The following is a 21,632-nucleotide window of genomic DNA, read 5'->3' on the forward strand; positions in this document are numbered from 1 at the left end:
TTGTCTTTCTGGTGACTCTACCTTCATAGTAAGAGTAACTGTATCCCATTTAACAGAGAGAGTTATCGCACTGAGTATCTTTTAGGATACACAGCATGCAAAGGAAAAGTCATTCAGCTCAGGAACAGCAACTTGACGCAACACCTTTCACTGAACCACACAGTATGTTATATTTCCTGCAGTGCAATAGTCTGGAATATCAGCTGTTGGGAACAGGCAGGGCTCTCTATGGGCTTGTGTTTCTCATGGTCTGCTGTTCTTTATGGAATACTGTGCAATTAAACTGCATTAAATGTGACAGAGTGGTGCCAAGGAGATAAGTGACCTCAAGAAGACTGAATGAACAATGAGTTAACTAAGTAGAGGGTTTAATAAACCATATGGATATAATTAGTTTAATGAAGGGGGAAAGAAGAAGCAACACCCTGATTGCTCTTTGAATTTCTTTTCAAAGAGCAATAAATACTTAGGACTAGATTATGTTTCTCCTGAGGAGACCAGTATTGTCATGTATTATATACTAATGGCAGGTTTTATATCTAATTGTTTTGGCTGCAGCAAGAAATTCTGGCTGATGTTGGGCCATGGGATAAAATTAAACTGCCTCTAGACTTTTAAGAGTATTTCACATCCTGTGGGTTTCTGGTTTTCTGTGGCTGTCCTTAAATCTCAAGAGGTAATACAGTGCTTCTGGAAACATATGAAGAGCACTTAGTGCATGGTTCAGTAGCAAATGGCAGCTCTTCCTGTTGCACATTTTTCACAGGAGGCCTGAGATGATAAAATAAAAGGCATGCGAAGGAAGTTTTCAGGCCAAGGGGAGCGAGGAACAACTGCAGGTGTGGTAGAAAATGAGATGACTATTTAGAATAATCTTGGCAGCTGGGAGATGTCATCTGGAACAAAGCAGGGTGTCAGTGAGCATGAAAGCGATGTACTGACTGTACACTGGACTGTGTGATTGCACAATGGGCAAAGAAACAGAGTAAGGTGCAGTGCCATGGAAAAGCAACTGGCGTTTATGGATCACAAACTACTGAAAGACACAGCATCATACTGTTGAGAAGAGGTTAAAGCACTTGGGCAGGAGCAAAAGTAATTTGAAGCAATATCTTTGTTCTTCTCAAAGTTGGTGAGTCCTACAGCACCCCACTGTTTTGTGCTCTGAACTCTTTGAGATGGGTACCAATTGGAGGGTGTTCAGAGGAAAGAAGTGGTCTAGAAATATATTTAAAATGGAAGATTGAAAGAATTAGGATTTCTTAGTAAAAAAATAGGATATTCAGGTTTCAAAGAACTGCCTAGTCTCTCTGTTACTCAGTGATGGGGTGAGGAAGGTAAGATTTGGTCGTGGAGAAACTTTTTCCTCGTACTGAGGGCAGGGGAATACTGGATCAGAGAGCCTGAGAAAAACAAGTCTTGACAAAAATCTTTTTGCTATAGGTGCGTATAATGTGGTTCTTTGGTGGAGGGGGAAAGAATTAGACCATGTCTTTATATTACAAGCCTTACACCTACAAGATTGTTAGTGGCTTACTTCCATCATGTCTATTGCTACCATTTGCACGTGTGAAAAGAATTCCAACAGGTAAATGAAATCTCTATACATCCAAAGCAGGAAGTGTGTCTTGTAATTCTAGGCAAAGGGTCTAAGAGTTGTTTTCTGTTTGTTTTTGTTTTTTTTTTTTTTTTTTTTAATACTACTGACAAGGGTAAATCCTAGTCTTTGATGGAGCACACTGCTTCTTTTTTGCTTATGTTTTTAATAAGATCACAGCTGCAAGAGCTGTTAGGTGAAACTGTGGTCTTCATACAGCTGCAGGGGTCAGAGAGCGAGAGTGCACTGTGCGAGTATGTTTGTATGCGATCAGGTTCTTCTAACTCAGTACTTGCTACTGGCAGATAAGGAGCTGTTGGCACAAACATAGAATAATAGTTCCTGCTCTGTTTTTGCAGTTTAGAGACATCTTGAGATGAAAGTTCTGCTGTTCAACTGATATGGTTTTTTCATGAGTTTTTATAATAATTTTTGAACCTGTTTGTTTCTTGGTCTCAAAAGTATCTTTAGGCATTGAATTCTGTCATTTAATTATTTATTAGGCGAAGAAGTCCTTAAGAACAACTTCTAAAAATTGCATTTGGTATTTCCATGTTCTTCTGGGAAACACTTCAGCTGTCTGACATGCCATGTCACTTTGTGCTATCGTGATTTATTTTTTTTTGTACTTTGATCTGGCACCCCATCATACTTATCTGTTTTGTGAGCTAAAAAAGTCTTTTTACTTTCTTTGTGCAGAAACTGCTCCATATTCTGATAGAAATTACCTATATCTTTTTAGTCCTTTATGTTCTTCATGAGATAGAATAATTTGAAGGTATAGGAACACCATGGATATATCAGCAGAGAAAGAATATGTTATATTCTCTCTTCCCTTCATTAAAAAAAGTCTGACATTCTGTATGTTTCCTAACCTGAGCACTTCAAAGCACTGAAAAAATATTTTTGGAGATGTATGTTCAGTGACTACCGGACATTTTTCTGGTAGTGGTGTTATATAATGTAGAGTTCTCTCTCCCAGTGTGTTATACTGCATTTACTGACATGTGACTTCATCTACTGTTTTATATTCTTCTTGCTCAATATTCTGGGGTTCTACTGCAAATTTTTAATGACATGTTAGTTTTAATTGCTCATAATAGTTTTGTATAATTTGCAAACAAGCACAGATGATACATGAAATGACAGATATGCAAGTGAGGCTTCTGACTCTCTCCTCTGTGGATCTTTGCTTCTTAAATCTTACCCTGCCATGTCTTCACTGCTGTAACAGCTTCCTATGAGAGGCATCAGCAGGAACTTTTTAGAAGTCTTCTTTTCATTGTCACTTCCAACACCTTTACACACAGGATCCTTAATACCTTCAAAGAACTCTTCAAATTGAGAAGCATGACTTTCCTCTATAAAAGCAGTGTTTTGTTTTGTTTTGTTTTTTTCCTTATTATTCCAGTCTACAAATTCTTCAGCATAGTTTTATCCTTACACAATATGGAAGTCAGACTGTCTTGTGCTTCTCTTGATTGCCTTGTCAAGCTCTGGAAAAAGATTATGTATTTTCCACTCTATATTCCTCTTTACTTAGGTCACCTTAAGCCTAGGTTTTTGCAGAATTAATAGTTTGACAATTTCATATTAGATGCTTTAACACTTCAGCTGAATAGTGCCTGGCTCTGGTGAATTCTTACTGTTAATGTGATATTTTTTAATGCTCGCCTGGTGCTTAATTTTAAGAGAATGCGTTATATATCACCAGTCTAAAGAGGATCTGGTGTGGGGTTGGATTTGACTGTCTTGGCAATAATTTCAGAAAACAACAGATCATCTAGGTTTTCTGCTTTGCCCTTATCTTCTTTTAGTACTATCTTTTATTTCTTCATTATCTAGTGACTTATTGCATTGAGGTAGCAAGCTGTCTGTAACTATCAGATTCTACTACATTTGAACTCAGAAATAGTAACAGGAATTTTGTCAGATTTTATTGCTCTCTTGCAGATGGCTGTGTAGTTGACTGGCAAGTTTTCATTATACTTCCGTGTACTACCTAGATATAGGCCTACCTATTAGACCAGTACTTGTTTTACCAGTTTTAAATTCTACTGATGACCTGTATGCAGATGAAAATATTAACATAGATAAAAAGTCAATAGTATTTGGAATTCTGAAGAAAATTTAGGTTTGCATTTTATTTTTATATTGACAAAATTCTCCATTCTAACATATGTGATAGAGTAGTTCTTTAAAAAAGGTGTGTTTTTTCTGTGTGCAGAGACCAGAAGATGCTGCTTGCTTGTGTTTGAGTGGCTCCTATCTGTTTTTTAAAGTAATAAATGGAATTTTAGGAAAGGGTTTGTTTTACCATGTGCAGTTCTTTAACATCTGCTTGAAATCTGAATGTGCCCAGGTGCTGATGGTGGCATATGTTTTACTTTCACAAGTCCCATTTGAACCAGGAAAGGAGTTAAAAATAATATTCCTGTCCAGTGATATTGTGGTGTTTCCAGCTGGTTTGTATTTGTGATGGGAAGACTGGAGCCAAATTTACTGTAATGTTTTGCTCTTACTTGTAATTTTTTTGCTGGTGAAGACTTTCCAATTTTGCAACAAGTATTTTTTTTAATCTGTTATTAATGATGCATTTTTTTCTCCTTTCTTGTCTGCTTGCATAGCTGCTCTTTCTTTGCAGTGACTGAATGTAAGCATCACGTACAGTCTTTTCTATTTTTGGTAATGGAGAATTGAAGCTTTGTATTTATATTAGGCAACACTTTGTTTCTAGAATGTCACTAAGTAACCAGAAAGAAATACTTAATAATGTCTGCTTGAATATGAACTGAAACTCTGCCTTCATAAGATTTTACAAATTTGTCCATGATTAGTGGTTTGTTTTAAATAATGGAGATCTGCAAAATAGTTCTTTTTTCTTTACCCTTACACAGTGTCTTTCAGTTTTGCTTAACGTGTCTTTTCTTACAAGAGCATTGCTAAACCAATATTGAGTGTCCCATGTAAAGTTTTAAATGTAGATGACACATTCTGGCATGAGATTGAGAGTGAGCACTTAGTATTGGTCCAGATGTAGCTTATACATTTCACTTGTAAGCCTGTTTCTTACTATTTTTTTATGTTTTATATGTTTTTTTCTTAATACAAAACCTCAAAGATACAGGCTTCTGTTGCAGCTTGCTTCACTTCGATGGCAGTCCTGAGTTGCCAACTTGGAATTTTAGTGCTGCAGTTATCTTAACTTTCTGACCTCTTACTATTCTAGTTATTGGAGTAATTAGAGCCATATAGGACACTTCTGTGCCTTGATTGGTCTCTTTCTTATGTTGCCACTTGTTTTCTTACAGTCTAGTGAAAATACCACTACTGAATTTGTCTTTCTTATACCGGCTTTTGGTCTTCCATGCTTTCATTTTTCTTATTGTTTTTTTCAAGGGCAAAGTTCAGAAATACATGAAATGATCTAGTTTTCTGACTACAATACACTGTGTCATAAGAAATTCCAATAACTTAAAAGTAATCTTTGGTTACATTTGTTGTATGTGTTGAGACAAAATTATTTCTTCCCTCAAAATTGTGTATATGAAGTGACAGCATACTACTACTTACAGTCACTTGAAAAGTCTTGTTTTGGTTTTCTTGAACTTTTGTCTCTTTCCAGTAATAAAAAAAATCTGTCTTCTGGTAATAATCTGAAAAAGCAAAGCAATTTACCTAAGTTGAACTTTTGTGATGTATTTGAAAATGCTGAAATAATTTAAAAAGTTGTTCAATCTGTTTTCTTTCACAGAGTTCCCAGAAAATAAGTGTGTGTTTCAGAAAGTGAAAACCAGAAGATCATTTCTTGAGGAAAATTATTTAAGGTATGGGAGCTGGTTCATATTTGACACATTTCACATCAGATATATGTATAGAAAATATTCTGAGTATATGGTTAGTGTAAACAAATGGTAGGTAAAGCAGAAAGAGAGGAATGGTCCTGGGAGTCAGGCTGCCCTAGAGATCACTCTAGGTTCCAGTTTGCACAGTCTTCTGAAATTTTATGTGGTAACTGAAGCCAATAACTCCTTTTTTTTCTTGAGTACTTAAAATGCTAAAGTGCTAGGCACTCTGAAAAGTCTGTCTTTAAGCCTTGTACATACCAGTATTAGCTGGTACAATGTTGACATTAGTTTATGTGTCCCAGTTCTTTGTGTAAAAGAAGATTATTAGTCCTGCTTCGCCTCGTGGACTGTTAACACTGCTAATTTAAGCGACAGTTTAAAGGCTATGAAGAAATTGGTACTTCTGTGTTTGAAAGAGCTAAGACTTTCCTGGTGTGCAGGAATTAACGAATAAGGAGTACACAGACTGTGTCTGCACTGCAGTACAGGGCTATAATTGCAGTTTATGTAAGTTTATCTTACCTAGTTTGAAGCTGATTACTATAGGAACACATTTTTGGTGTATACACAGAAAAGAGGGTACAGCCCACATTACAGAATCTATGCAAGTCTTTGGAAATTACTTGTATGTGTGGGTTCAGATTTTCCATCATGTGCTGCATGTTTATCAGATCCAGGTGTTCTAGAGCTAGCTCAGACAGGTGTCTTTGACCTGCAGTTGTGTTACAGGACTTCATGAGGCAGCATTTCTTATCTGTTGATCAAATGGTGTCCATTTGGTACAGTAAGACTGGACTGTCATGTAAATTTAAGGACTCTGGCCTAATGTGTGTTGCAGGGGAGCAATGGATGGTTGCATGGGTACCTGGTTTGAGATATTTTCTGATTTTTGGGAGTCTGAATCTGCAAGTTTAATGGCCTGCTAACACAGTGTTTAGGAGCAAACTAGCTTCTAACTAGTTAACCATTTTCCACAGCTGCAGTGCCTGAGAGCTGATGTTTTATTTGGATTTTTCTGTGCTCTTAGTACAGTAAACACCAGAAACAAGTGTTTTCAGGTCACAAGGAGTGGAACAGTGTAGTTGTCATTTATAACCTGATGATACTGTCAGCTATACTTACTTGAATAAATGTGTGGATTGATTTTTAGTATCTGTCTTACATGCTCGTATATGTTCCTTCATAACTCTACTGTAAGTTAGGTACATTTTGCAGATCGAAACTGGAGGACAGTTCTGAGCCTGAGATCTCTTCCAGTCATAGACAGGTGTTTGAAGCAGTGCTCTCACCCTCATTTCTGTTGATTTTGAGGAGGTATATGTATGTGTTTTGTCTTATGGTTAGTTCAGGATTTAGGCATGAACTAACTATGGTCATGAGCCAGCACTGTGCCCTTGTGGCCAGGAAGGCCAATGGCATCCTGGGGTATATTAGAAGGGGGGTGGTTAGTAGGCCGAGAGAGGTTCTCCTTCCCCTCTACTCTGCCCTGGTGAGACCGCATCTGGAATATAGTGTCCAGTTCTGGGCCCCTCAGTTCAAGAAGGACAGGGAACTGCTGGAGAAAGTCCAGCGCAGGGCAACAAAGATGATGAAGGGAGTGGAGCATCTCGCTTATGAGGAAAGGCTGAGGGAGCTGTGTCTCTTTAGTTTGGAGGAGACTGACGGGTGACCTTATTGATGTTTACAAATATATAAAGGGTGAGTGTCACGAGGAGGAAGCCAGGCTCTTCTCAGTCACAACCAACAGTAGGACAAGGGGTAATGGGTTCAAACTGGAATATAAGAGGTTCCACTTAAATCTGAGAAGAAATTTCTTCTCAGTGAGGGTGACAGAACACTAGAACAGGCTGTCCAGGGAGGTTGTGGAGTCTCCTACTCTGGAGGCATTCAAGACCTGCCTGGACACATTCCTGTGTAGCCTCATCTAGGCGTTCCTGCTCTGGCAGGGGGATTGGACTAGATGATTTTTTGAGGTCTCTTCCAATCCCTAACATTCTGTGATTCTGTGAATAGTTGCTTTTTGTCACACAGTAAGTTTTACTTTCAATATGTCTCTCAATAATCTTTTTCTGCTTTCAGATGTGGTGAAGAGCCTGTGTTTTCCCCTGTGTGGTATATAGTGCCTTAAAAAATGGGGTTTGGAGGTGACCTGAAGTATTCTCATGATGCTTTATTAAAACTGCAAGACTGGGAACTACGACTGCTGGAAACAGTGAAGAAATTTATGGCAATGCGAGTAAAAAGTGATAAGGAGTATGCCTCCACTTTACAGAACCTTTGTAATCAAGTAGATAAAGAGAGCACTTGTCAATTGGATTATATCAGCAATGTGTCGAAGGTAAGACTGAAGTATTTTGAATTTGGAATATCTTTGGAAATAACAGTGCTGGATTTATTTTTGTTTGTTTTAGTTTGAGTTGGATTCCTCTTCATTCGGCTTATTGAGAGTTAATGTTGCTACAGTATTTAGAATGGACTCCTTTTAGTTCCTCAGTGGAATATGCAGAAGTTGAGCTCCAGTGTTGCTGTGGAAAAAATAGCTGAACTAGAATCAGTCCTAAATTCTGATATTCATTGGTTTAGGTTCTTGGGTTGAACCTGCTACTTTGTTTAGTGTTTTGAAAGTAGAGTATGCTGTAGTAAGCTTTTCTTTTAAGACAGTAAAATAGGAACTGTTGTTTATGTTGTATAGAATTTGTGACAGAAATAGAAAAATGCCAGGAAACTGAGGCAAAGCCTGGCATTCCAGCTGTTATTCACACTGCAGCATGCGTTGTGAAAACAAAACATTAATTCAGGATGTTTCTCATAATTGTGAAGTCATTTTGTATCCATTTAAAATAACTGTGTTGGCTTTTCTTGAAGGCAAAGCTGTCCTTCCCCCACATCATTGGTTTTCAGATTTAGAGCAAGTCCAGTAAAGGTCCAGATGAAGCAAACTTCCCTATTTCACCTGTTTGTAAGCTTCACTCCTGACTTGGATTCCTTCCTGACTAGAGAAAACTGTTCTGTTTTAACGGTTTATTCAATTTTTTTGCACTTCTGCTGTTGCAGTAGTTACACAGTCCTTTCAGTCTGGCATGGATCCTGTTCCCCTCCCTGCATGAAAACACCCTTTTTGGGTCAAGTTAAATTTTGGACAAGTTTGTTTTTATGTAGTGGGCTTATGGGGTGGCTGCTTGAATACTAGCTGTGGCATAGCTTTAAGGAATATGACTGTTCCTTTTGCAGCAGTCTAGATTTATGCTGGATTAAAGTATGTGGAGGGTGTGTGTGGCTTGAAAGCTGCACTGCTATAGCTGCCTGCTTCAGGTGTCCCAAAAGTAGCACCATACAGTGTTTATCTGTAACAAATTTGGTTGTTGCTTCCGTCCCCCAAAATAATTCTTCTCTTGTAAATTGACATACAATCTTTTTTTTTTTTTCCTTCCTCTATCTATGTGTTTTTGTGGTGTATTTGAAATGCTTTTCACCTGCTTACATTTCTTGAACACAGTTTGTTATAGAGCTTGCTATTTCAGTTGTAATGAGTTTGCTAAATAAATGTTAAAACATCGGCATTAAACTGAGATTGGCAGAAGTCAGGTATTCTTCTTCAAGCTTTCTATTGTTGGATCCTAAAGTTTTGTATAGAATTATTGGTGCTATGACTAGTAATTCTCGCTATTGCTGGGCCTCTGGAACAGCTCTTATATGCTAGCTAAATTGTATTACAATTATTTTAGGCAATGAAACAGAGTGGATTAGGGCTAGAACAGCAAAGGAGCATAGACATTAGAATATTTAGTCTTTTAAAGTGTAAGCAATCTTTTTCCTTCATGTAGCTAATTCAGTCTAGGACGGTTCATGTCGCTGACATGGACACTTCCTGTGTGCAAACAAATTTTAAAAAGCTGATGATCTGACTTAAGCCATGTCCTTTTCGGGTTGTAGAAGGGCATGTATCTCACAGTTTGAAATCTCGTTTTGGATATAGGCACTCAAGATGTTCTTTCTTTCACAATTATTTTTGTTCTTTTTCTTTTTTTTTTTTTTTTTTTCCCCCTCATAAGGATGTGCCATTTTTCTCTCAAGCCCCATCCTTGATCTCTGCATCTTTGTATAACAGCAAAAATATCCATATGCTACTGACAGATCTTTTGTATGGGCTTGCCTTGAAATTTCACTGTCACCTTGGATTTTACAGTTGTGTAGTGGCATGTTTCTTATTGGTTTTAGCAGTTAAAATGTCTGAATTATTGATTAATTTACTCATCTCATTCTAGTTTATTCTTTCATGATACTTTTCCACCCTGACATTGTACACAATCAAACTATGACACAAATATTATGGGACATAAATCTAGTATCTCACACCTCTCAAGACTTAAAATACCTGTATATTAAATTTTTGGTATTGCTTATCATCAAAACCAAATACCAAGCTGTCTAATCTTTTAAGTGTACAGCAAGAGTGAGCCCTTTGAGAGAAACAGTGTTTGGGAAAGTCTGTCCTATTTTTTTGTATGCAGAGGAAGCAAACTTGCTGGAAGGTGTAGTGGCAGCAGCTGCTAATGCTAGAAAAGCAGTATTTTTAAGTGCTTCCAACAGCTCTTTTGTGTACGTATATTTCTAAAAAATACTATTAAACCAAACAATATTATATTTTATTGCTTTTGATGGATTGTGATCATTTTCTGTGAAAAGAAATGTTTTGCCTTCTCTGCAATCCCCACCCAGCTGCTTTTGTGTTCCATATAAATCTCAATATTTGAAGCCTTTCCTCAAGTATAGCTTTTCACTGTAGCTTTTCAAATTTTAAAATAATGAAATATAATCATACAAAACACAGAAATCCTCTTTAACCAGTGTTTTCTCAGTATGGAAAGAGGGATGTAAAGAACAGGAAAATGTGCAAATGATTTTTTTTAAATGGAAAGGGAATTTTTCATTGTGTTTCTGACTTATTCAGGTTCATTTGGTGAATTGTAAGCTAAGTATTTCTTTGGAATACCTGTTGAAAAATACTTCTGTTGTGAATTTCAGGGTTTATTCAAACAGTACTTGTCTCATCAGTCATAAATCAGCTGTAAAGAAAATTAAGAACTCTGACTACATTTTCAGCTCTAAGTGTGCTCTTAATGAATTCTTCTATAACCACAAGACCCACTGGTCTCAGACGGATGTTTAATGATGTTTTTATCCTATGCAGCTTTGTAATATTTGTAATGGAGAGATGAAATAGTTTTCAGCTATAGCTGCAAAACTTTAGGCCATGACCTCTTACAACACCACACTTCAAGCAGTCTGAGATCCTCTATGCCAGTCTGTAGGATGTTTACATGCTAAAGGAAATATTAAACATGGTTTAATATATAGACGAATTAACTGTCATTTGTTTCCTTCTCTAGAATCCAGTTTGCATTGTAGCATTGTCATGTGGAGATATATTAATATGTATCTATATTTACATATGAGATGTAAGGAAACCCCAAAGGACCAAACAAATTAATTTTCTAAGTTTTTATGATCTAAGGTGGATTTCTGTCTTCAGTAAGAGTAAGATAAATGCTAGCAAAACTAGCATAATAGCTGCCTTCAAAACCTGATAATTATACGGCATGTAGTCATTCTGAAATTTTACATATAGCATAGCATTTGAGATCAAGGAGTTATCAATACTGTTATCAATACTGTTTCCATCAACAAAGTGTGACAGGGGTCTTTAGGGTAACAAATGCTTTTATTTGAACTGAACTTTAATTTAATGTTTGTATCTGTGTTGCGTTGCAATCTCTCTGCTCACCTTATAGTTCTTAATCAAAATTCTAAGCCACACACAGCACATTAAGCAATCCTGGAAACTGACTGGCAGAATGGCCAAGGAAGTTATTGAAGTAAGGTACACAAGGACATTGGGTTACTATGATGGATGATAAACTGCTTGTGTCTCTTAACCTGTTAGCACCTTATCCTTTGATACTGTTGGCCTGACTCTGATGCTGTCAGTTGTGTGTAGCAGCTAACAAATAGTATCCTCTTAAACAGCAAGCACTCAAATGCATATAACTGGGAGTTATTTCAACAAGGACAGAGAAGTCAGCTTGAGCAGAGTGGCTGTGGCTGGGAAACAGAAGAAAAAAGGGCAGAGAAATATACTTGTTGGGGTGTTGGGGATGTATTATTCCAAAAAACGCTGTAAAGCTTTAATCGGTGTTCAGAAGTGCTAGGACAGTGATGAAGGGTGACCATACAAAACTGTATTTTTGTTTCTGGTGTTTTTTATGATTGAATGAGTAAGTTCGGGGCACAATTTTGCTGTAGCAGGAAGAACTTTCCTTGACAAGATCTCAAGCGAATTTGGGTAAGTTTAAAATTCCTTTTTAAATGAATTGTTTTAAACAGGGATGCATCTTTTCCCACAAACCATGTTCATCATTTGGCTATTTGTAAATTTGTAAGCTGGAATAAGTAAGTGCTTTTCTTTCTTTCTTTTTTTTTTTTTTTAATAGTCTTGGTTACTTGTGGTACAGCAAACAGAACAACTGAGCAAAATAATGAAGACACATGCAGAGGATCTTAATTCTGGGCCTTTGCATAGGCTTACAATGATGATCAAAGATAAGCAGCAAGTTAAGAAGAGTTATGTAGGTGTTCATCAACAAATTGAAGCTGAGATGTATAAGGTATTTTATTTAACTGTGCTTTGTAAATTTATTATGATGTTATATGTTTAAAAAGTGATATATTGAGGGTGGATTTTTTTAGTTCCTCTGGTTTTGTTAGTGCTATGGTGAAAGTAGGGATTTGTGATACATAGAATATCTAGTTTAAATTCTAGTTATTTCCTCCACATGTTCTCTTCTCTGCTAGCTGACAAGGGAGAGATGGAAAACTTTCTTTTATATGAATTTCTATGGACAGATAGCACTGAAAATACTCTTGTTCCAGTAGAGGATGATTATGTGTGACACTTCTCTATTCTGTCTCTCCTCCTGTTCTCACTCCACTCCAGACATCCCTGGGACCAGGGCACTGAAGACTTCTGTTGATGAATGCACTTGACATTCCATACTGTTTTGGGTGGTGAAAGGATTCTAGTCCCTATTCTAAAATATAAATCAAGTGTAAACCAAACATTAAGGCTGCAAGTGGAGCTCTTCAGGGCTTTTTCTATTATATGTCAGTTGTCCTGTTTATGTTGAAAGCACTATTTCTAGTCAGTAAAGCTGACAGAAATTACAGTTTCATTCAGGTGCTCTGGGGGAAGTTTAACTGCAACTGTCAAAAATCATCTTGATAATCTGAAAGGTCCACTGAGAGAAGGAAAAGCACTGTTTCTTCTTTCTTCCAGCAGAGAATTTGAGAATTGGAGTAGTGTAATAAAAATATAACATCTGAGTAGAACAGTACAAATGTCATGTACTGATGAGTAAGCTTCTTTGGCTGGTTATGAGAAGAACTTTAAACTAGTACTAAACATATATCGAGTTTGGCTGTAATAGGAATACTTCGATAGTATGCTAGGATCTGGGCGTCTTCCCCAGGTATTGACTATGGAGAGTACATGCTATTTGATGTGTACTCAGTAGGCTATCTTATCTGATAAAATTTCCAAGCCAAGTAATCACTCATAGCCACTTATGGATTGGTACATCTCAAAATAGTCAGGATGGAAGAAGAGGGAAAACTACATACATTATAAATAATAGAAGTTAAATATATAGACAATTAGAGAGATGCAAAAAGAAGGACATGTAAGAAAGGTGGGATGACACAAGACTGCTGGAAGTTCAGGTATACTTTTAAAAGAGACTGTGCAAAACATGTTTTTTCTGTTAATAAGTTCATTGTAATAAAATCTCTAATAAAACTGTCTTTTAAAAATAGGCTTTTTAAAAAAAAGTCATGCGTACTGAGCACTCGCTAAATGATTAATTACAGACCATATTCATTTTAATGGCTATGCAACTATGCTAGTTTTTTGGTCTTATAAATGTGTTTGGGGGAACACTTGACCAACTTATTTCCTTATATGTTATTTGGCAGCAGAGGTGCTCTTGGTGTTTTTGTCTGTTGGTAGAACACCGTCTAAGAGTCACTAAAATATATTTTATATTTAATGCAAAGATTTTGTAATGCTAGTGGCCTACCTTTAATTTTCCAGTGTTCTGTAAGAGAAGTAGTTCCTTATTACTTATGTCTCAATTGTGTTCACTTCTTCCTAATTTCATTGTTTTCTCCGTTTCTTATCTTGTATTTATAATACAAGTTTGTCATAAAGTTTTTTTTTTCCTGGATCAGCCCTATTAGTGTATCATAACAACAGTTGTTAGTATAACTTATAGTGTGTAGAAATAAGAGATGAGAATTTGAGATTGATGTGGGAAAAGTTCCTGCCTTTAAAGTAAATTTTGCACAGTTGGCCCAGGAATAGAAGGTGTAGATAGGACCTTGTTGGTTCTTTCAGGAATTTCATTAAGTTTTGAGATGTTCTTGATGGTGAAAATAGTGGTATCTGGTCCTTGCCTCACGAAAAAGTTGGGGCTGTGAACTCCAGCCTTCTTCATGCCAGCTGCAAGTGGAGCAGTTATTCTTTATAATAGACTTTTTTTTTCTGCGCATTCAGTGAGGGGAGCACTTTGATTATATTAAATTCCTCTTCCACGATTCCCCATTGTGAGTGTATTTTTCTTTTTTTGTCAGAGCTCTTACTTTTCTTGACATGCCACCTTTTTAATATTGTAGTGGCCCATTCGTTATTAGCTTTTTTTTTGCAAGTTCATTATTTGTGTTTGTTTCTGAACAGTGCACTGATTTTATCACAATGAATAAATGTTGGGGATAGAAGAGACAACTTTATTTTCTTTTTTAGGGATTTAAGTCATACACCAGGTTGATTCGTGCGCAGTTACTTTTTCTAGTTGCTTTTCAAGCCTCTTATTTCATTCCACACATCTATTGATTTTGATTTTGTTACACCATGTAATATCTTATTAAGATTGTCTCAAGCCAATGGAAAGTGGTAACATCCTTACTTTGGAAAATAAATCCTATTAACTATCTTTCACTAATGGTATGTTTTTTTTATATATTGAGAAGTATTTTAAATACTTTTAATATTTCTGTTTTCTTAAAGGTCACAAAGACAGAACTAGAAAAACTAAAATCTAGCTATAGACAACTAATAAAGGAAGTAAATTCTGCCAAAGAAAAGTATAAAGAAGCTGTGGCTAAAGGTATGACTGGCTTGTGTTAATTTTGTCTATTTATTGGTGCCTTTTTCAAACCTGCTAGAACTCTTACAGTGAAACAGGGTGATGTTTTTGTTTTGAACAAGTTGATTACAATATAAAAGCTCATTTAGTATTTGAAGTAAGACAAGCTAATTGTCATTATGTGTACTTGGTGATACTCTTAAAAAATCATGGATTTTTAGATAAGAGCCTTTGTTCTATGATGTATTGAAATCTGTTGTTAGTAATTGTTCTTATGTGCCTTTCTAAGATTTTAAAATTTTCTTTAGAGAAAATTAACTGGATGACAGTATATAATTCCAAGATCTATCTTGAGGCAGTGACACAAAAACTTAAAATGACAGTTATCGTCCTTGGTTCTGTTGTGCTATAATTTGCAGTGCAATATAGTAGCTTTTAGTACTGAAAGACTGTTTCTTTCTAAATTTGTCTAAAATTTGGGGCAGTAGATGATATGTGAGTATAACAACAAAATAATGTTGGATAATAGAAGTTATACATAGAACATTTTAGCTTCAATTTTTGTTTCTTTTACTGATGTTCATATTTGCATAGAAATGTATATACATACTCTGTTCACTTTGTCTAGTTCCTTAGCTGCTTTTCTACACATAACTTTGATTTGGTTACTTACTTTATCCCCAGGTAACTACTTTACATGGGAATACGTAATATGTAATGTAGAAAATGTGTAACATGGAAAATATAAGAGTGTCATGATCTTAGTGTGGTTTTTTTATCCCATCTTACTGTTATAGCTCAGATCATTCTCCATTCCTGAAAAACCAAGCTTTCTCATTGAAATCAGAATGTTTTGGCTGTCAGCAGCTGCAATGTTTTGATGTGGTTCTGATTAACTAAATTATTATTTCTTTAGATAGATAGCAAACACAAGCTGTTTTTAAGACACTTCTTTCTCTTGTGGTTTTCCTTGACCTTCTCTTTCGGGCTTCCATTTAGTATTTGTCTTCTTGTAATTCATACTTAATTTTTACGAGGTGCTGGCTTAGGAGCTGTTCTGGGGAACCCTCTGTTAGCACTGCTTCTGCTTGGGCATCAGGGAAGCAGTTGGGAGAGTTGTGTTGCAGAGGGTCCATCACTGAGCCTTGGCTGCCACTTGGTCCGTAGGCTGGATTGTGCTGCCCTGTTGTGGCCACCAGTGTCTGAATCCTGTCTCAGTCAGAAATGAATGATTTATCTTGTTTGTTCTAGCTCTTACCCATCTAGTCATGTGTTGCTGCTCCTTTCTGGACCAACAATTTCCACAAACGCAGCCTGATTGATTGTGCTTGGGCATGGAGACCTCAGGTGTCAGGCAGTCTAGCTGATGTTATTCAGCTGGATGATAGTTTTTTGCCTTTTTTTTTTCCACTTCTTAATTCTTCTGTTTCTTTAATGTATGGTGAGAGAAAGCAAGTTGAGAGAGAATAAATCAGCAAACTGAACTAGTCCAGTGCCTCTCTGATAAGGCATCCTTCAGCAACAGGGACTATGGACAGATTGATTTCAATAGTTTATTCTGGACTGGCAAGTGTGTGGGGTTTTGTTTGTTTGGTTGGTTTTGGTTTTGTTTTGTGTGGGGTTTTGTGTGTGTGTGTGTGTTTTTTTTTGTTCTGTTTTGTTTTTTTAAAGAAGTATGTGCTGGGAATGCAGAGCATGGTCTTTTGCAGAATTGGGGCATTAGGGCTTGCTGGGGTCATAGGGTGTGTTGGGGTCATTGGGGCAAAATAGAGGATAAAAACTTACTATATAGCTTTTCCATAATTAAATGAACAGCCCTCTGAAATCTTTTGGATGTGTGATAGTGAGAAAAAATGGTGTAAACTTGCAACAGCATTCCAATATAACACTCACAGTTCATGTACAACCCTGAGCCTACAATGCTGTGCTGATTTTAAGTGTGATATCTCATTACACTTTGAATCTCATTTGATTGGATCAGTAGCTGCTTCCCCTTAAGTTCAGTTTCCACAATTATTTTTGTGTCTGCAGACTTGTGCATCTTTATTAAGTGTAGTTCAGAGTGTGTCTTTGGGGTTTCTTGTGTTTTCGTCCTTGATATCTTTGATTAAACACTACTTATTGCTATATATAAAAAAAACCTTAAATATGGAAATGATGAATACACAAAATGATAAACAATAATATGCTCATTTCCTGACATTAAAAAAGACCCTAACCACCACCAACAACAACAAAAAAAAAACCCAGAAAACAACTAACAAGCATTAGTTCTTAACAATTTAGCAACTTTTTTTTTGTAGCTGATTTTTGTGTTAGACGTTTAAATGTGAAATAGTTGCTCTTATGTCAGTTAATATTGCAAGCTGGAACAGAGCCAGTATAGCTTTGGGAGGTTCATACTGGATTTTAATACAATATACTCTTTAGCAAAATTTACAGTTTTAATGTAAACAGATCTGTTACAGGTGTTCAGTGTGTTCTTGTTGCTGGTCAGTTACTGATTGAGTGTAGAAACTATGTTGCAACATTCTTATGTGACAGAATGGATCTGAAGTAAATACTAAAGGAAAAAAAAATGTATTGATTCAAAGTATTTAATTTCATAATTTCATGTTATATTGCTACAGCAGCATAAAAAAATTGTAGTAGATTTTCCTAGATTGGCTTGTATTCCCTGACCACATGATTTAAAGGAGATTAGAAATATTAATAGTACACCTAGCACATTGTACAACATTGCATCTATTGGAAGAATGTTTCCTGATCCCTGCAACTCTTGTGATTTAATCCTTAAGAACTGATGTGACTCCTGTGGTATGTACTGAAGTTGCACAACAGCACAAGCTGTATCTATGATAAATAAGGAAGCTGTTGAAAAAGCTTTCTTTAAATTAAGTTATTGTCTTACTATTCTTTGTAATAGCTGAGTGGCCAGAAAGTACTTCTATTAGACAGCTGATGCATTCATTCTGGGATTCCTGTGAAATTGTGATTATACTATTAATACTACATTTCCTGATGGCACGTATTGTCTTTAGTTGTTGCTGAGAACAGGGAAACTCCTAGTTGGGTAATTTTGTGTTTATTTTTGACTGAAACTCTCACAATGTTAAGACAAAACAAGAAACACTGTCTGAACTGGTCTTATTCACAGATGTCAGTAAGCTCTGTAGATTTCAACTTAATTCTCTATTGTAAGCATTTCAACTAATAGACACTACTGGTGCTTGCAAGGGCTAGGGTTGTTTCTTGTGTGTAGAATAAAGCTTCTAGAGCAGGAAACCATGGGGAGTGCAGAGCCAAGAGATCTCAGTGACTTCTGTGGAGTGTGGGACGAGCTTGGGCATGTTCTTTACACTCAGCATGGGCATGCAGCACCAGGATATGCTCTCCTCAGTCCTCACAGACCAGCACTTGTAGGTCTGACTGAATTTGCTTGACATTATCACTGTAAGAGTAGTCTTTTCTTCTGTTATATCTAGGTTTTTAAATTGTTTACTTTAATTCAAGAAGTGCATAGTCCTTACCAAAATTCACTTAAGAGAAAAATCATGCTGGCGTTCTACTAGTATTCCCTCCCCTTAGAGTCTGTGGAAGCAGATTTAAATCAACTTTAGAATTCTTTACTGTAAAAATATTCTATTGCTTAAAAAAAGAAAGTTTTTAAAATGAAACCTTTTGAAAGTGTCGGTCATCTCACTTAGGAGTATAAAGAATGAATTTAGTAGAATAATACAAACAAATAGTACAAAAGTCTTCTTTTCTGGGCACAGTGAAATACTGCTCTTTGAAAATATGTGTCTCCAGAGCTGAAATAAATAAAGATATTGCTTTATGGGAGGTTTATTATTGATAAACAAATGTGGAGACAGCAAAATATGCAGAAATCACCTCTGTTATTGAAATAGCTGAAAAATATGTAGATGAAAAGCTAAATGCAGTTGTGGGAAATTATTTGAAAGACTGCTATCATAAACATTGGGAAATGTCTAACAGATTACCATATGCATCGACAGTTTTATACCTCAGTGCTGATATTTACAAAAATAAAAGATTCTAAAGCAAACCAAGGAAGAAGTGTTATTTCTGTTTGAAACATTATTACATGTTGAAGATTTGCATATTTTCTCAGAGGATAATTGTTTCTTCATTAAAAAAAACCAAAAAACAAAAAACAAAAAACCCTGATACTCCTATCCTTTTTTCCATTTTAAATTCTGAAATCTAATGCTGTGATACTCTTGTAAGGTTATAATACAGAAAATTACAACAACACTGGAGCCAATCTTCTTGGCTTTTCCTGAGGCCTTGCCTCTTTAATCCTAACTGATAAACTCTCCATTGGCTCCTCATCTATCCACAGAGAGAGCTCCATGCACTCCAGCTACTCTCTCACATAAAGGGCAACTCCCTCTCCTCGTCTTCCTGGCCTTTCTTTCCCCAAGGGCCCATGTCTCTCCATTGCAATGCTTCAGTCTTGGCAGCCATCCCACCACACTTCCATGATCCCAACAAGATCATAGCCCTGCAACTGCACAGAGATCTGTAACTCATCATGTTTATTCTCCATGCTGCATGCAGTTGTATACAGGCTCAGTGTTTTGAGTTCCTGGAGAGGATTTGGGGAGATTTTTCCACAGTGGTGCCTTGTATGAACCTCTTTGCCCACATGAAGGTGACCCTAAGCAAGGCCCATTTTGTTGACTTTATGATCACTTCCCATCACACCAGCCCATGCCCTTTGCTCAGCAATCTTGGCCATTACTGCCTCAGGATTGCAGGTCACTCTCTCCCTCCTGGGTCACACCTAGTTTAAAGCTTTCCTAATGAGGCCAGCCATCCCATTGGCAAACATATTTTTACCCTGCTTGGTGAGGTGTGACCTATCTTCCAAGGATGGTGGTCTGCAAACCAGGTCCTGTGTTTGTGGAACCCAAAACCCTGTTGTCAACACTAGCTCCATGGCTTCTTATTGACCTGTATTGTCAGTGCCCTCCTCACACACTTTTCCCTCACTGGCAGGGTTGAGTAGGACACTACCTGGGTCCCCATGCCCTTGATGGCTGCCCCCAGAGCTCTGTAATCAGTTTTCTTACTGTCCATGTTTCCTCTGGCGGTATCATTGCTGCCTGCATTTACTATAACATTATCTTTGCTGTTTTAACCTATAGGTAGCCATACTCACGAATTTGAATGGATTTGCATTTCAGGCTTCCTGAACTACCAAGGCAGTTATGTGAATTCTTGATATATGTTCTGTTCTCCAAGTTCCTCTGGGATCATTAGTCATAGTTTTATTTATGTATAGAGATTTTCTTCCCCCAAATTACTCATGCAAAGGTCTTCAGTTACTCCTTCTCATTTTCATTTTGTTTGTCCTGTTATTCTGCCGCTTTTCAGCTTTCACAGTTCTAGCATATTTAAGGCTTAAGGCTCCTCACTATGTTTCTATTGGGAATAGATAACCCTCTGTTTTTATGTCAGTTGTGTCTCTGCCTGCTTTTGAAATTAAATCAATTTAATTTTCAAAAACTGGACTTGCATAATAAAATTACATTCTTCTTTGTCAGATGGACCTTATCTTCATTAGTATTTCTTCATGGGACAGCATTCACTGCTCACTGAAGCCAAAGGTCGTATTTCAATGCCAGGAGCTATGAAGCCATAAAGTTAATTTGTCCACTGTGAGCTAAGTCGTTACAATAATCTCTTTTACATCTTTCATGAACACTTTGGCATTACTTCTGAAGGTCATATGTATCAGTATCACTAAAGTTCCCAAGAGTGAGAGGCAGGAGGCAGTCTTTCTTGAAATACTGTACACTGGGCTCCAGACAGACTTTTTCTGAGATTTATGAAGACCAGACAAGAAATTATTTCTAATTGTAGACCTTCCAAAAAATGCCCAGCTCTGACAGATTTATGTTGTTTTTACAAATTATTTAGTTTTTCAGTTAGGCCTCCTCAAAAAGCAATTGATAGTTATTGTCTCTTAAGAGCAAACACTTAAAGATACAAATATTTGAGAGAGAATCTCAAGCATGCTTAGACATTGACAAGCATTGAGCCTTCTGTGTTTTCTAAGATTTTATACTTTAAATATTTTTCTTCCACCCTCAAAGGTCCCAAAGAAACAAATCAAATAAAAACAAAGCAAACTTAAAAAGCAAGTAGCTTAATAATGGATACTTCTAGGAGGTCTTCTAGACAGTTTTTGTTACCATTGTTGACATCCAGTCAACTAGGACCTCCCTGTTTAGCTAAGACTGCTGATAAATGATGGAAGGTGGCTTAGTGAGCACCTCCACCAACTCCCTTAGAACCTTTGTGTGGACCCCATCTGGCCTTATGGACTTGTGTGTGGCTAAGTGGTGTAGCAGGTCACTAGCCATTTCCCCTTGGATTATTTGGGCTTCATTCTTCTCCCCATTCTTGTCTTCTGGATCAGGGGCCTGGGTACCTAGACCACAACTGGTCTTATTCTTAAAGACTGAGGCAGAGAAGGTGAACACCTTTTATTGCTTTTTGCGGCAGTAGCCAGATTCATCTCTAGTTGGGCTTTGGCCCTTCTAATTTTCTCCCCGCATAACTTCAGCGCATCTTTGTAGTCCTCCTGAGTCACCTGTCCCTTCTTCCAAAGGTCATAAATTTTTCTTTTATTCCTGAATTCCATCTGAAGCTCTCTCTTGAGCCAGGCATGTCATCTTCCCTGTGGGCTTGTCTTTCAGCACATGGGGACAGACTGCTCCCGCGCCTCTACAGTGTCCTTCTTTAAAAGCGACCAGCCTTCCTGGACTCCTTTGCCCCTCAGGACTGCCTCCCAAGGGACTCTGCCAACCAGGCTCCTAAGCAGGCTGAAGTCTGCCCTTCAAAAGTCCAAAGTAGCAGTTCTGCTGACCCTCCCCTTACTTCCCCAAGAATAGAAACCTTGATCATTTCATGATTGCTGAGCCCAAGGTGGCCTCCAATCATCACATCACCCACAAG

General features: G+C 37.1%; 1 protein-coding gene across 2 annotated transcripts in view; it reads left to right on the top strand.

The window, feature by feature from the left end:
• Nucleotides 1–21,632, top strand: part of FER (FER tyrosine kinase) — a 159,806-nt gene that overhangs the window by 5,994 nt on the left and 132,180 nt on the right. For both annotated transcript variants that reach the window (XM_080363145.1, XM_080363146.1), the window contains exons 2-5: nucleotides 5,352–5,424; nucleotides 7,525–7,783; nucleotides 11,937–12,110; nucleotides 14,564–14,663. In XM_080363145.1, coding sequence (XP_080219271.1) covers nucleotides 7,577–7,783; nucleotides 11,937–12,110; nucleotides 14,564–14,663 — 481 coding nt within the window. In that variant the 5' untranslated portion in view covers nucleotides 5,352–5,424; nucleotides 7,525–7,576. The remainder of the gene's footprint in view (nucleotides 1–5,351; nucleotides 5,425–7,524; nucleotides 7,784–11,936; nucleotides 12,111–14,563; nucleotides 14,664–21,632) is intronic.

This window comes from Nesoenas mayeri (genome assembly GCF_963082525.1).
Source record: "Nesoenas mayeri genome assembly, chromosome: Z".
Lineage (NCBI taxonomy): Eukaryota > Metazoa > Chordata > Aves > Columbiformes > Columbidae > Nesoenas > Nesoenas mayeri.